The sequence below is a fragment of the Grampus griseus genome, assembly GCF_964374135.1.
Source record: "Grampus griseus genome assembly, chromosome: 8".
NCBI lineage: Eukaryota > Metazoa > Chordata > Mammalia > Artiodactyla > Delphinidae > Grampus > Grampus griseus.
In genome coordinates this window covers 85558753-85572895 of record NC_139002.1, presented here as the reverse complement: position 1 = coordinate 85572895, position 14143 = coordinate 85558753, and the positions used below count along the sequence as shown (strand labels likewise).

The 14143-nt window shown below is 36.6% G+C and overlaps 1 protein-coding gene across 3 annotated transcripts in view; it reads right to left on the bottom strand.

The window, feature by feature from the left end:
- Positions 1-14143, bottom strand: part of HIPK3 (homeodomain interacting protein kinase 3) — a 96350-nt gene that overhangs the window by 24986 nt on the left and 57221 nt on the right. For all 3 annotated transcript variants that reach the window (XM_082659440.1, XM_082659442.1, XM_082659441.1), the window contains exon 3: positions 1029-1152. In XM_082659440.1, coding sequence (XP_082515566.1) covers positions 1029-1152 — 124 coding nt within the window. The remainder of the gene's footprint in view (positions 1-1028; positions 1153-14143) is intronic.

The window sequence follows — 14143 nt, the reverse complement described above, 5'->3', positions numbered from 1 at the left end:
GTAGAAAGTCATTGGAAGAGGATAAGATTAAAGTTAATGATAACATCTAATTTAATAATTAATATTAAATGACTTTTAGGGTCGTCTCAGCAACATTTAAGTCACTAAATTAACTACCTCTCGTATCCCCTTTTATACAGAAAGCTAAATCTTAGAAATCAGGCATTTTGCTACAAGTTATGTGTGCTGTAAAATGTTCTTTCTATTTTTTTTCATGTTTGAAAGTTAAATAGTATAACATTTAAATAAAAATATAAGCCAGACAAAATATATGTAACCACTGTTAATTCTAACATTTTCTACTAAAATATGAGTATATATATATATATATCTCTCTCTAATAAGGGAGATGCTATGAAACTTTCAAATAATAGTGAAGAAGATAACAATTACCCAAAAAAGAATCTTAATATTAAAAACCAAGTAAATAGCAAACAACACTGTCTAGTAGCTTAGAGAGACTAATGAACACACCTGAAAACTACCATGAAAAGTGTGTAGGGAGGTGATTTGCTGGATTTTATTGAGAGTCATTTCAATGTTAAGCTAGACTTTTAGCACCACCAAAAACAGCTAAAAATACTAAAGAGGGTTAGGGTGACTGAGGTACTTAAGACCAGTAAAGGCTGTTGGTTCAAGACCAGTAGCTATGATGACTTTTATTCCTTGGGAGAGGCTGACATTTCAGCTGTCATCACCCAAGTGATGTCTGTCACCCAAGCAAAGCACTATTATTTAAATGGACACAGTCCAGCCCTTTATATATCTATAATATAAAAATGGTACCAAAAAAATTCTCCCAAAAGGTTTTCAGGCCTGTGGATTATACCCTTGTTTATGAAAACACTTTAAAAATCAAGTTTTGTTTTGAGTCCTGAATTTAAATTCCGTTAGATCCAAGGTTTTGCCAATTTATTCTAAAAGGAGTCTCACATGTATTGTATACCTGGGAAAATGCATTCCTGTAAGTCTATTATTTTTCTTTACATTCTACCAATTCTACTGGGTTATCACAACAGTTCTATTACCTGGTCATACTCCAAGGCTCCTGGGTAGAGAGGCCATCCAAGGAATAATTCTGCAATCACGCATCCCAGTGACCACATGTCTATGGCTTCACAAAATGGCAACCCCAATATAATCTCTGGAGCTCTGAAATTTAAAAAAAAAATAATAATAATCAATCAATCAATCAGCGGTTTTCTTTTAAAATTATCCAATTCATCTGATATTCTCAGAGAAGTTTGTAAAATGAGAGCGAAATCATCTACTATTTACAGTAATTCTTCATTTTCCAGAACTTGTTGAAACCTAGCCATAATCCTGAATTAAACTTCAAGGGGTGCTATGAGTACAACATTGCTATGATAAAATATCTATACTTAATCCGAGTTTTACTAACATGACAGTAAAAAAAGGAAAAGCATAGATCTTGTTTTTGAGACTACAGGAGATTAGAAATAACACACTAGAAAGAGAACTGACAAATTAAAAATACATGCACCATGACACCAACAGAACTTAAAGCCAGACACCAGAAGATAAGACCCAAACAAAACAAAACAAAACCCCAAAGGCTAACCATGGATCTAGACGTGGGTATTACTTCAGAAGATAATAATAAAAACTGGGCTATTTGTTATCCAAAACAGATAAGACCAAGTTCAATATATTCAGCCTTAAAAGGCAGAAAGTACAGGATACATCAAAACAGTTAAAAAAGCACTTTACCACTTGAAGAGCTTTGATTATTTGGAAAATTATTTCATGAAAGATACAATTCCCCGATAAATTGTGTTGCTACTTCACATGACTTTTCCATAAGAAAATTAACATTCTAAGAGTTCTCTATATACAAAGTCATACAATCATAGTTATCCTGCACAGTCTCAAACTTACAGAGAAGTTATAAGAACAGTACAATAAATACTTTTTCCTAACCCACTTGAGAGTAATTTGCCAAATAATGGCATGCTTCGTATTTCCTACAAACAAGAATATTCTCCTACATAATCACAATACAATCATCAAAATCAGGAAACAAATACTGATACATCTCCACCATCTAAGCCTCGGACTGCAAGTTTGGCCAATTACACTGATAACGTCCTTTATGAAAAAGAATCCAATTCCGAATCATGCACTGCATTTAGCTGTCATATCCCTTTCAGTCTTTTCCAATATCGAATAGTCCCTCAAGTCTTTCCTTGATTGCTATGACCCTGGCATAAGATATTACAGGTCAGTTATTTGTTGAATGTCCCTCAGTATGGGTCTGTCTGATGTTTTCTTGTAATTAGATGAAGGTTATAGATCTTTGGGAGAACTGTTTAAAAAGTGATGGCGTTTTTTCTCATTATATGCTATCAGGTGGTACAAAATTTTGATTTGCTCCACTACTGATAATATTCACTCTGACTATTTAACATGGTATCTGCTAGATTTCTCCACTATCAAGTTTCTCCTTTCCCCTCTGTAATGAAGCATTTTGTGGAGTTTCAATTTGAGACTGTACAAATAATCCAATTTCAATTTATTCATGTATTTACCTATGTAAGTATAATGGATTCCTATTTTATTCAATGGGTTATAATCCATTACTATAATTACTTATTTTGATGCTCTAATTTTCCCAGACTTGACCAGTCGGAACTCCCTCAATGAGCTATGGGTCCTCGTTACTATTGGGATGGCACTGTTCCCAGGCTCTCTCAGTGTATATTTTATACAGTTTAAGAAAATAAGCCTTCTGCTAACTTTTTTTAACTGAGAGTGCTGATTGTCACTATCTCCTAATGCGGTGGTTCTCAATCTTGGCTGCACATTACAATCCCTTTGTCCTGGCCACACCCCATACCAATTAAATCAGAAACTCTGGGGATGGGAGGTAGGCATCAGTAGTTTTTAAAGCTCCCCAGGTGATTCCAATACATGGCCAAACTGAAGAACCAAAGCACTAGACTCAATGGGAAAACTATTCCATCTCCTCCCTACAGCTCTTCTGATCAGAATAAGTTCAAAGGATAATAAACAAATTGTTTTCTACCATAGATTTGGGATCTGTCCAGTGACTCTCTACTCCTAAACACCTCTGCTATAATTAATACTTAAGATTCAGTAGGCTCTTAATGCACAAGTACTTGTGAAAAACAAGTAAGTGTCATGGGGAGATATTATGAGGCATAAAAGAACCTTAAAACATAGTTATAAAAGTTCTTCATTCTTTTGACAAAATACTCAGCAAGTGTGTAGATGTACACACGAGTTATATTCAGCTATAAGCAAATGCTAAACTATATTGTAAAAAGAGAAAAAAATAGGTTACACTAAATTATCAATCTTATATATTCACAATATAGAGAGATATCCTTTTTTGTTCACTATTTTATACGCAGAACGTAGCAGAGAATATGCACTCAGTAAACATTTCTCAGATAAGTCATGCCAACACAGGTTGATTCACACAAAGGAAAGAAAGCGTCAGTGTGAAATGTGGGTTTGAACTAGGCCTCAAAGAACAGAAGTCTAGACAGAAAGAAAGAGAAATGGACACAAGAGTTTATAAAGGGTATATACTAATCTGTACTTTAAAAGGTTCAAAGCAAAAGGCAGCCTGTTTCAAAAATATGGAGTAAATGAGATTCACTAGTGATACTTAATCATGTACTACTTTGAATCCTGAAGACTTATTAATAAGACTGAGCTATAGCTGTGTATAAGAGCTTTATGATTATTTTGAAATAATTAATATAAAAAATTCATGGGTCTTGAAATTGGCTACTGTAGAAAACTTCAACATTGCATTTGGTAATGAAAGAAAATTAACAAAATGATAGTATCTAGGATACTCAACTTAAAGAGACCAAAATTATTTGAAATCTGGTTAACAATTAAGAAGAGTTTCTGTCAACTAGACAAAGAGTGATGAATTCCTTCTGCCATTTGTTACCATTTAATGAATGAGCCAAGTTTCTAGGTGACAGTGACAAGAATATAGAGTTATTTTTTCAAACTCTTGACTAGGAATTGTATAAAACCACTTCAAGTACAAATCTAAGATTCAAAAGTTGTATTTATGTAAGCAAACTCAACTTTCTCATTTTAAAAAATGAAAGAATTTTAACTGCAAGTTTTATACAAATTCATTATGTATTATTGCATCAGTTTAAGTCCTCTGAGAAGCAGACAAGACGTGCAAGAAATTTCTTCAGAAAAATGTCTCTGAAGGATACACAGGGACAGGAAGAAGGAATAGGTGAAGAGAGCTTCAGACCTTGAGCAGTTCTGACACCTGTGAAAGAGGTGCAAAGGAAGAATTGGGTGGAAAGAACCTCCAACAGCAGTGCTGTTAAGAGAAAATCTTGGCAGGGTCAATGGGGTGTCCCCAAGGCAAAAATTATCTGCTAGGCTAGTTCCCCATCAAACTAGAACAGCGCAGCTCTAGGACCCCCACTGTGTTTGGTCACTGGCTGAGAGCAGCCCAGCAGCAAAGGGGCCTCTGCTGAGCACTGATGCATTACCTAAAGGCACAACAGCTGGAGGCTGTCAGTTAACTGCTCTTCACAGGAGGTTCTCTTGAAGTGGATCCGAATGGCACAATTCCAAGGCTGCCACAACTATCTTCCCAAAAGCTTTTGCATTTTATTTTATAATACTACATATCATAAAGAAAATGTAATAAATTTCTTCACCAAGTCTGAGTCAAACGTGCCTAAATTCTCTCCAGCTTACCGTGGCATGCCATAAAACATTATATTTTCTATATGTATCATCACATGTAAAAAGGTAGGAAAGCAATACCGTTAAGCATTTACAATCTAGATGAAACTGCCAGAGCTGTCAGAGCTCTGCTGGCCAGTCTTACAATAAAATAAACTTTTAAAATCAAATTATGCACTAAAGAATAATATATCCATCTGTCAGTAATGAATAAAGCTTAGTTTTCTGGTTGTATCTTAATTGGCTCTCAAATTATTCCTCTGGGCTAAATATACTTTTGTATATAAATGACCACAGCAGAAATTCTAATTTATGGACCACTCTTAAAATAAATCTTTTGTTCTACACCTAAAGGAAATTCTTCTACATCTTTTCTCATCTAACTTAACTCCCCTCTGAGCAGCTATAACGTGGTGGTGCTAAGGATATAGCAGGGAACAGATATCATTTGTACTTTTGTAGACAGGCAAGGCACACATTAAACATGGCCATTGGACAGAGAGTATAACTAAACCTGTTGTTCACCACTCTATAAATAATAACTCACAATTAGAAGGCAAGTGTCAAATCCACAAACCAACTCAAAAATTTAGGTTATATGGTAACAAAGGCAATCTATATATAAAATGCCATGTTTCCTTTTTTTGCCATATGCCTTTAATAAAATTTATCAATATTCATTAAGACCAAATCTTTTTTTACTTTTCTAAAACCTTGAAACACTGATATAACATACAGGTAAAGTGGAGAAGCTAAAAAAAAATTTTTTTTAAGTGGGTAAACTGAACTCTGAATGGTTTGTGGGTCTTTTGCTAGAGAACTCAAAAAGAATGTTAGCAGGAGATGGTTCAATTAAGAACAGTGAAATACCATCATTCAGAGAAGAAGATAACTATTAGTGGAGTTACTTTATTTCATTTTTATTTACTTTTTTAAGCTGAAAATTCAATCACTGTCAGAGAAACCTAGCCGTGTTAGGAAAAGGGATGTCTCAGTTCAGGAACTCAATATGTCAAATTCTAGGAACAATTATATTCTTATAAGAGAAAGATGCCCTGGGTTATCCCTGCAAATGCCATTAAACTATGAACTCATGTGATGATTTCATGGCCATCAAGAAAACAGTGATCATAATATGACTAACTTATTTTTTCAAATACAGAGAATGCTTAGGCCAACTTGATTATTTAGTCTGCCTAACGTTTCTCATTAAAGTTAAAAAACTAGCATAATGCTGATACATTTCAGTTTCTTGAGAATCTAGTGACAGAACCCAGGTCTGGTCAAGTCTAGGACACTGATCAAATAATTTCTGAAATGACAAAACTAAGGGCCAGATTCTGATGATTCTGTCAGAAATGTCACTCAGTAAAAATGAAAGGTACAGCTATCCAGGCTTCTCTTGATGATACTCCTCTACATACAAGTGTATAGCTACATGCTTCTCTCTACTTTTGACAAGAAGATACCAGAAAGAATGTGTGAGCCCCACGATTGAGATAAGGTTCAAACGTTTGGAAATTGTCTATTACTACAAATCTATAGCATAAATAGGTAGATGGCGAAGTATTTTAAGAACGCAAAGTTTGGTACCAAGAAAGAAAGCAACCCCAACTTCAGTGGATCAGTACTTGGACATATGTAAGCACTACCGAGTGGGTGTGTGTCTTTCAAAACCAGGAAATGTTGCCCTGAGTCAGAATGGGTCAATTTTCCTTTCATACACTCCCTGTTGATCAGTGAGGGACTTTCTATTTTTATGAAGTTGTAAACATAATTACAAACCCTAGGGTCAATCAGGAACTAAGTCTGAATGGTCAGTAGAAAAGTAGAACACAAGTGATGGGAGTTACCTGTTACATTACTGTTCAAATAGGTATGCACGCACAAGTCAAGGATGAGTGGCCACGAGAATAAACACAACAAAGTTGAAACCTGTGCGTGTGTGTGTGTGTGTGTGTGTGTGTGTGTGTGTGTGTGTGTTACTCATAGGTGAATGTTTTCCATAGATGTGCACTATGGCACTGCAGGATCTGTGGTTACTGAGTCCCTAGAGGTGGAAGCGCAGATATAGGGCCCTGACTGTGAAGTTATCCATGGATTTTCACAGTGCATGGGGTCACTGTTTGCAGATGACATGATACTATACATAGAGAATCCCAAAGATGCTACCAGAAAACTACTAGAGCTAATCAATGAATTTGGTAAAGTAGCAGGATACAAAATTAATGCACAGAAATCTCTGGCATTCCTGTACACTAATGATGAAAAATCTGAAAGTGAAATTAAGAAAACACTCCCACTTACCACTGCAACAAAAAGAATAAAATATCTAGGAATAAACCTACCTAAGGAGACAAAAGACCTGTATGCAGAAAATTATAAGACATTGATGAAAGAAATTAAAGATGATACAAATAGATGGAGAGATATACCATGTTCTTGGATTGGAAGAATCAATACTGTGAAAATGACTCTACTACCCAAAGCAATCTACAGATTCAATGCAATCCCTATCAAACTACCACTGGCATTTTTCACAGAACTAGAATAAAAAATTTCACAATTTGTATGGAAACACAAAAGACTCCGAATAGCCAAAGCAATCTTGAGAACAAAAAATGGAGCTGGAGGAATCAGGGTCCCTGACTTCAGACTATACTACAAAGCTACAGTAACCAAGACAGTATGGTACTGGCCCAAAAACAGAGATATAGATCAATGGAACAGGATAGAAAGCCCAGAGATAAACCCATGCACATATGGTCACTTTATCTTTGATAAAGGAGGCAAGAATATACAGTGGAGAAAAGACAGCCTCTTCAATAAGTGGTGCTGGGAAAACTGGACAGGTACTTTTAAAAGTATGAGATTAGATCACTCCCTAACACAATACACAAAAATAAGCTCAAAATGAATTAAAGACCTAAATATAAGGCCAGAAACTATCAAACTCTTAGAGGAAAACATAGGCAGAACACTCTATGACATAAATCACAGCAAGATCCTTTCTGACCCACCTCCTAGAGTAATGGAAATAAAAACAAAAAATAAACAAATGGGACCTAATGAAACTTCAAAGCTTTTGCACAACAAAGGAAACCATAAACAAGACCAAAAGACAACCCTCAGAATGGGAGAAAACATTTGCAAATGAAGCAACCGACAAAGGATTAATCTCCAAAATTTACAGCAGCTCATGCAGCTCAATAACAAAAAAACAAACAACCCAATCCAAAAATGGGCAGAAGATCTAAATAGACATTTCTCCAAAGAAGATATACAGACTGCCAACAAACACATGAAAGAATGCTCAACATCATTAATCATTAGAGAAATGCAAATCAAAACTACAATGAGATATCATCTCACACCAGTCAGAATGGCCATCATCAAAAAATCTAGAAACAATAAATGCTGGAGAGGGTGTGGAGAAAAGGGAACACTCTTGCACTGCTGGTGGGAATGTGAATTGGTTCAGCCACTATGGAGAACAGAATGGAGGTTCCTTAAAAAACTACAAATAGAACTACCATATGACCCATCAATCCCACTACTGGGCATATACCCTGAGAAAACCAAAATTCAAAAAGAGTCATGTACCAAAATGTTCATTGCAGCTCTATTTACAATAGCCCGGAGATGGAAACAACCTAAGTGCCCATCATCGGATGAATGGATAAAGAAGATGTGGCAAATATATACAATGGAATATTACTCAGCCATAAAAAGAAACGAAATTGAGCTATTTGTAATGAGGTGGATAGACCTAGAGTCTGTCATACAGAGTGAAGTAAGTCAGAAAGAAAAAGACAAATACCGTATGCTAACACATATATATGGAATTTAAGAAAAAAAAAATGTCATGAAGAACCTAGGGGTAAGGCAGGAATAAAGACGCAGACCTCCTAGAGAACAGACTTGAGGTTATGGGGAGGGGGAAGGGTGAGCTGTGACGGCGAGACAGAGTCATGGACATATACACACTAACAAACGTAGTAAGGTAGATAGCTAGTGGGAAGCAGCTGCATGGCACAGGGATATTGGCTCGGTGCTTTGTGACAGCCTGGAGGGGTGGGATACGGAGGGTGGGAGGGAGGGAGACGCAAGAGGGAAGACATATGGGAACATATGTTTATGTATGACTGATTCACTTTGTTATAAAGCAGAAACTAACACACCATTGTAAAGCAATTATACCCCAATAAAGATGTTAAAAAAAAAAAAAAAAGACACAGACCTACTAGAGAATGGACTTGAGGATATGGAGAGGGGGAAGGGTAAGCTGTGACAAAGTGAGAGAGTGGCATGGACATATATACACTACCAAACATAAAATAGATAGCTAGTGGGAATCAGCCGCATAGCACAGGGAGATCAGCTCGGTGCTTTGTGACCACCTAGAGGGGTGGGATAGGGAGGGTGGCAGGGAGGGAGATGCAAGAGGGAAGAGATATGGGAACATATGTATATGTATAACTGATTCACTTTGTTATAAAGCAGAAACTAACACACCACTGTAAAGCAATTATACTCCAATAAAGATGTTAAAAAAAAAAAAAAGAAGAAGAAGATACCAGAGAAATGCAGCACAAACTTGGAAAAGGTAAATAAATGGTAAACTCAATAAAGATAAAAATAATAAAATCAGAACAGTCTTCTCTTGAGGTAGGTGATGCAGAAGGCATTTCTTATAATAACAGTTTTATTAAGACATAATTCACATACCATACAATTCACCCATTCAAATGGTACAATCAATAGTTTTTAGTATATTCACAGAATTATGCAACCATTAACGCAATCCATTTTAGAACATTTTCATCACCATCAAAAGGAACCCTATATCCATTACCAGTCACTCCCCATTTCTCCCAAACTCCTCCATCCCTAGGCCACCACAAATCTACTTTGTCGCTTTAGTTCTGTCTCTCTTTTTCTTGTCTCTTTTTCGTCTTTTTTTTTTTTTTTTTTGTCTCTTTAGATCTGCCTGTTCTGGACATGTCATACAAATGGAATGGCACAACATGTGATCTCTCATTTGGGGGTCAACCACAGGTCATGGGTAAATTCTGGGGTAAAAACATTCATAAGAATGTTTTGCTATAGTGGTACTTAAAAATCTCTGCAGAATGTTCTGGGAAGACAAATCTTGCGAGTCTGGTAAGGAAGCACTGACTTCAAATAATGCAAATCATCTAAATAGAGCTAGATTTTAAACACTCAACAGACACCTAGCAATCGCTCTAATAGCAAGTAATTTACCTGAGCCTTAGTATTTTCATTTTTAAAATGCGGTTTTACTGATGTAGCATGCTCTGAAAATTATCCAAAGGACTAAGTAAAAGATTCCATGTAAAATGTAAAACAGTATATACATGCTCTTAATTTATTCATACTCCCACTGTCCTAATTCACACCTCCTCTCTTCTCAAACCATCACCTCCTCCCTCATCCTCACTCCTGACTCTTGTCCTTGCATCCAACTTTACTGGGGGCAGGGGGGGATTTGAAAGAAACTTCCACATTCTCGCCACCACATCTACTAGCCCACTTGCATCTGTCAGTGCTTCTATCTAAGGCACCCATGCTCACTTACTGAAGTACATCACTCCACCAATTTCCCACTCTTTCTCATCACCAACCTCTCTCTCCCTCTCCCTCCTTCTCTCTACATATATATATAACTATCCCATATCTCCCATTTTGAAAAAAAAAAAGAAAACACTTTCTTGTTTATATACTCTCCTTCAGCCATCACCCATTTCTCTATTCCCTCTTACACCAGTCCTTCTTGAAAGCACTGTTAAGAAAAGCTGCCTCCAATTCTGCCCCTTTCTTGAACTCACTCTAATCAGGCTTTCATTACCCCATCATTCCACCAAAATAGCTCTTGTCAAAGTCACCATCAGCCACTGCATTGCCACATCCTTGATTTATTTGACTTGCAGCATTTGACACAGTTGTGTTCTCCTGCTTTAAACAGTATGCAACTGACTGCCAGGGCACCACTCTGCTCTCCTCTTTACCTCACCTGCAGTTCCTTCTCAGATTCCTTTCCAGTTCCATCGCATTTCCACAACCTTTAAATTCTGGGGTGCCCCAAGGCTCAGTCTTTGGATGCCTATCTTCTCTAACTACATTCACTTCCCTTAGGTGATCTCATCCAATCACACAGTTTTAAATACCACCTCTATTCTTAAAACCCAAATGTGTATCTCCAACCCAGACCTCTCTCCCCAACTCCAGACTTACGTATCCAACTGTCTACTCAACATCTCTTACTGAGTGTCAACTAGATATCTCAAACCAAACATGTTCAAAACATCTTCATAATTCCCTCCAACACACTCCTCCTCCAGCCTTCCCCATCTCAGGAATGACAACTCTATCCTCCTAGTTTCTTAGGCCCATAATTTGTGTGAGAATCAAATTTGACTCTCCTCTTTCTCTCACTTCCCACACATTTATCGGCAAATCCCATTGACTTTATCTGCAAAACAGATCCAGAATTTGACCATTTTGCTTTACCTTTACTGCTACAACCCCAGTCCAAGCCACCAGCATCTCTCGTTGCACGCTCCCCAACTGTTCTTGCTTCTGCCCCGTCCTCTACCATCTACTCTCAACTTAGCAACCAGAGTGATCCGTTTAGTACACAAGTCAGACCGCATCACTCTTCTGCTCAAAACCTCCCAAGAGCTTCTTCCCATCTCACAGTAAAGTCAGATTCCTCACAATGGCCTCCAAGGTCATACGTGATTCAGCCCGCAGCCGTATCTAGTATTTCCCACCATCATCCCACTTGTTTGCTCTCATCCACCTACACTGGCCTCCTTACTGCCTCTAACCATAGTTGCTGCCTCAAAAACCTTTACATTTATCTAGAAGAAGGTTCCAGGCAGTGGGAACAGCAGGACTTGATCCCCTCACTCTTACTTTGTGTTTCTGCCCAAAGATCTTATTAGAAAGGCATTCCCTGACCACCTTAAACAGAAGGGTAAACCCCCACCAGCACATATACTTACCTCTCCTCCTTTATCCTGCTTTAGTGTTCTCTATAGCACTTGCCACCAACTGATATATATGTTTGCTTATTATCTGTTTTCCCCTCCCCCACTAAATATAAAACCCGTGAGGGAAAGAGCTTTAATTCTTTCAATGCTATATTCCCAGCACTGAGAACACTGTCTGGCATATAGTAGGCATTCACTCATTAATTTGTTCACTGAATTGATCAACCAGTGGAAGCTGTTAGTGTTCTGCTGTGAATAGCTTTGTTAACTCAAACACATGAGCCAAACAAGTATCAACCAAGACCTTTTTTACATGCTAGCCACTTTACATTTGGGACAGTTGAATTGTCTTGACTATTAAATAAAAATCAACACCATTTCCTGAGTTTTAACAATGGCCAGGCATCACAGAAATAACTTTTAACACATTAGCTCATTTAAATAAAATGTTCTAAAAACAGATTTCAGCATTGTTGTTCTGTTCCGAGATCAAAAATGCTGGTAAACAAAATGTTCCACGTAAAACAGAAGAACCCCTCAATTGAGTACCGTCAGTCCACAAAATCATGAGAAATAATAAATCGTTTTTGAAGCAACTAAGTTTTGGAGTTGTCACACAGCAACAGATAACTGATACACTACCCAAAGTTAGCCAGAGACGGATGGAAATGAGATTTCAAATGCCTTATTCCAAAAGCCTTTCTCTACACCATACCATCTCAATTATAAAATCGTGTAACTGAAAGAAACACAGAAAGTCAAACTAACAGAAAACCTAGAAACTGAAACCGAAGGTATTTTTTAACAATTCAATTAAAGTTATGTTCTAGTTTTATTTTCCACAGAATAAGAAAATACTAACTGACCTAATAGTTCTATGCCTTTTTTGAGGTCAACTGGTCTTTAGATCTCTAGGACAATCAAATGAAAAAAATATTTCACTGCCATTTTTTAAATCTACTTTTCATTCTGTATAAATCCTTTAAAATAAATATAATAACAGCAGTAACAACAAGCAGTTACCCAGCACTATGAACCAGGCAATGCTCTAAGCACTTTATAAATATTAACCCATTTGATATTCATACCAATCATTTTAATAGATAAAGAAACAGACACAAGGATAAGCAACTTGTCTAAGGGTCATACAGCTAGTGTGATGAGCAGCTGGGATTTAAAGCCAGGTTTTATGGCTTCAGGATCAATGCTTTAACTACTACGTGTTAAAATAAATAATTCCTAGGATTACTAAAACTATCAGACTTTTATCTTACTAGAAGTCCTCCCACTGAGATGCTATACTTATCATTAATGTGTTCTTTTCTCTTTCAACATATCACCTTTGATTTTTAGACTAACCGGGAAATGTGAGATATACACTTATGTTAAAAGAACTATAGTTGACATTTTACTAAGTCCTTTTCCTGATCTTTAAGCATTTACTCATCTTAACCATAAATAATCTTCCATGTTAAATACACAGACATCTGCTGGATACTTCTCAGTTAAAATACGGCTCTTATTTTGGCAGATACCGTGTTCCAAAAGATGACTACAACAACCTTTTACAAAAGCAATTAGGAAATAAGTTCAATAGTGGATGTGACCATCCAGTAGGTGTGATTACTAATAAATATAACGTCAGGCACTCAATAAATTCTTACAAGGCAAAGCCCTTTACTTAGCAAAAGACAGCAAAGACCTAAAGTGGTTATAAAATGCAGGCACTAATAAACACGTGTTTATACAAGCACAGCAAATCTAGCAAAGGATACACACCCAAGTTTTATCAGCAATTATCTCTGAGGAATCAACCTGGAAAGCAGAGAGAAGTATACATTTCCATAATACTTGTTACTAAAACAAGCATCTTATACAATACAATAAAAGACCAATGTTTAAAATTTTTCAGTCACCTAAATTTTATAGGAATTTCGTGTTTTCTTCTAATACTATTACCATCAAACTACATAATCCGTGTTAACTCAATTTTTTAATTTCCTTTTATTACCAGGAACAATTGCCTACTGAGAATCTCTGACACTGGGAGGGAAGGAATACTGGAAGTATCCCTGAGAGGCTCTACACTGTCTGCAGGGGCTATCACGAAGGAGACTCCTCTAACTACAACAGGGGAACTGGAATACCTCCAAGAATCTTCCAAATCATAATGCAACTAAAATCTATGAAAATAGGAAAGAACATTTGTACAACTGGAACTTTAAAGAAGGATGACTGTTAAAATATACTAGGGAGTTTACTTCCAGCTTAATCAGCACTTGTTTAAATATCCTGCAGAATGGTGCTTTTTTAAAAGCAATTCAACACTCTCAGGCGAATAAATTTCAAAAGAGCCAATCAATCACTTCTAGAAATATTTTCTTTTTGAAGTCACGAGTGTTTACCAT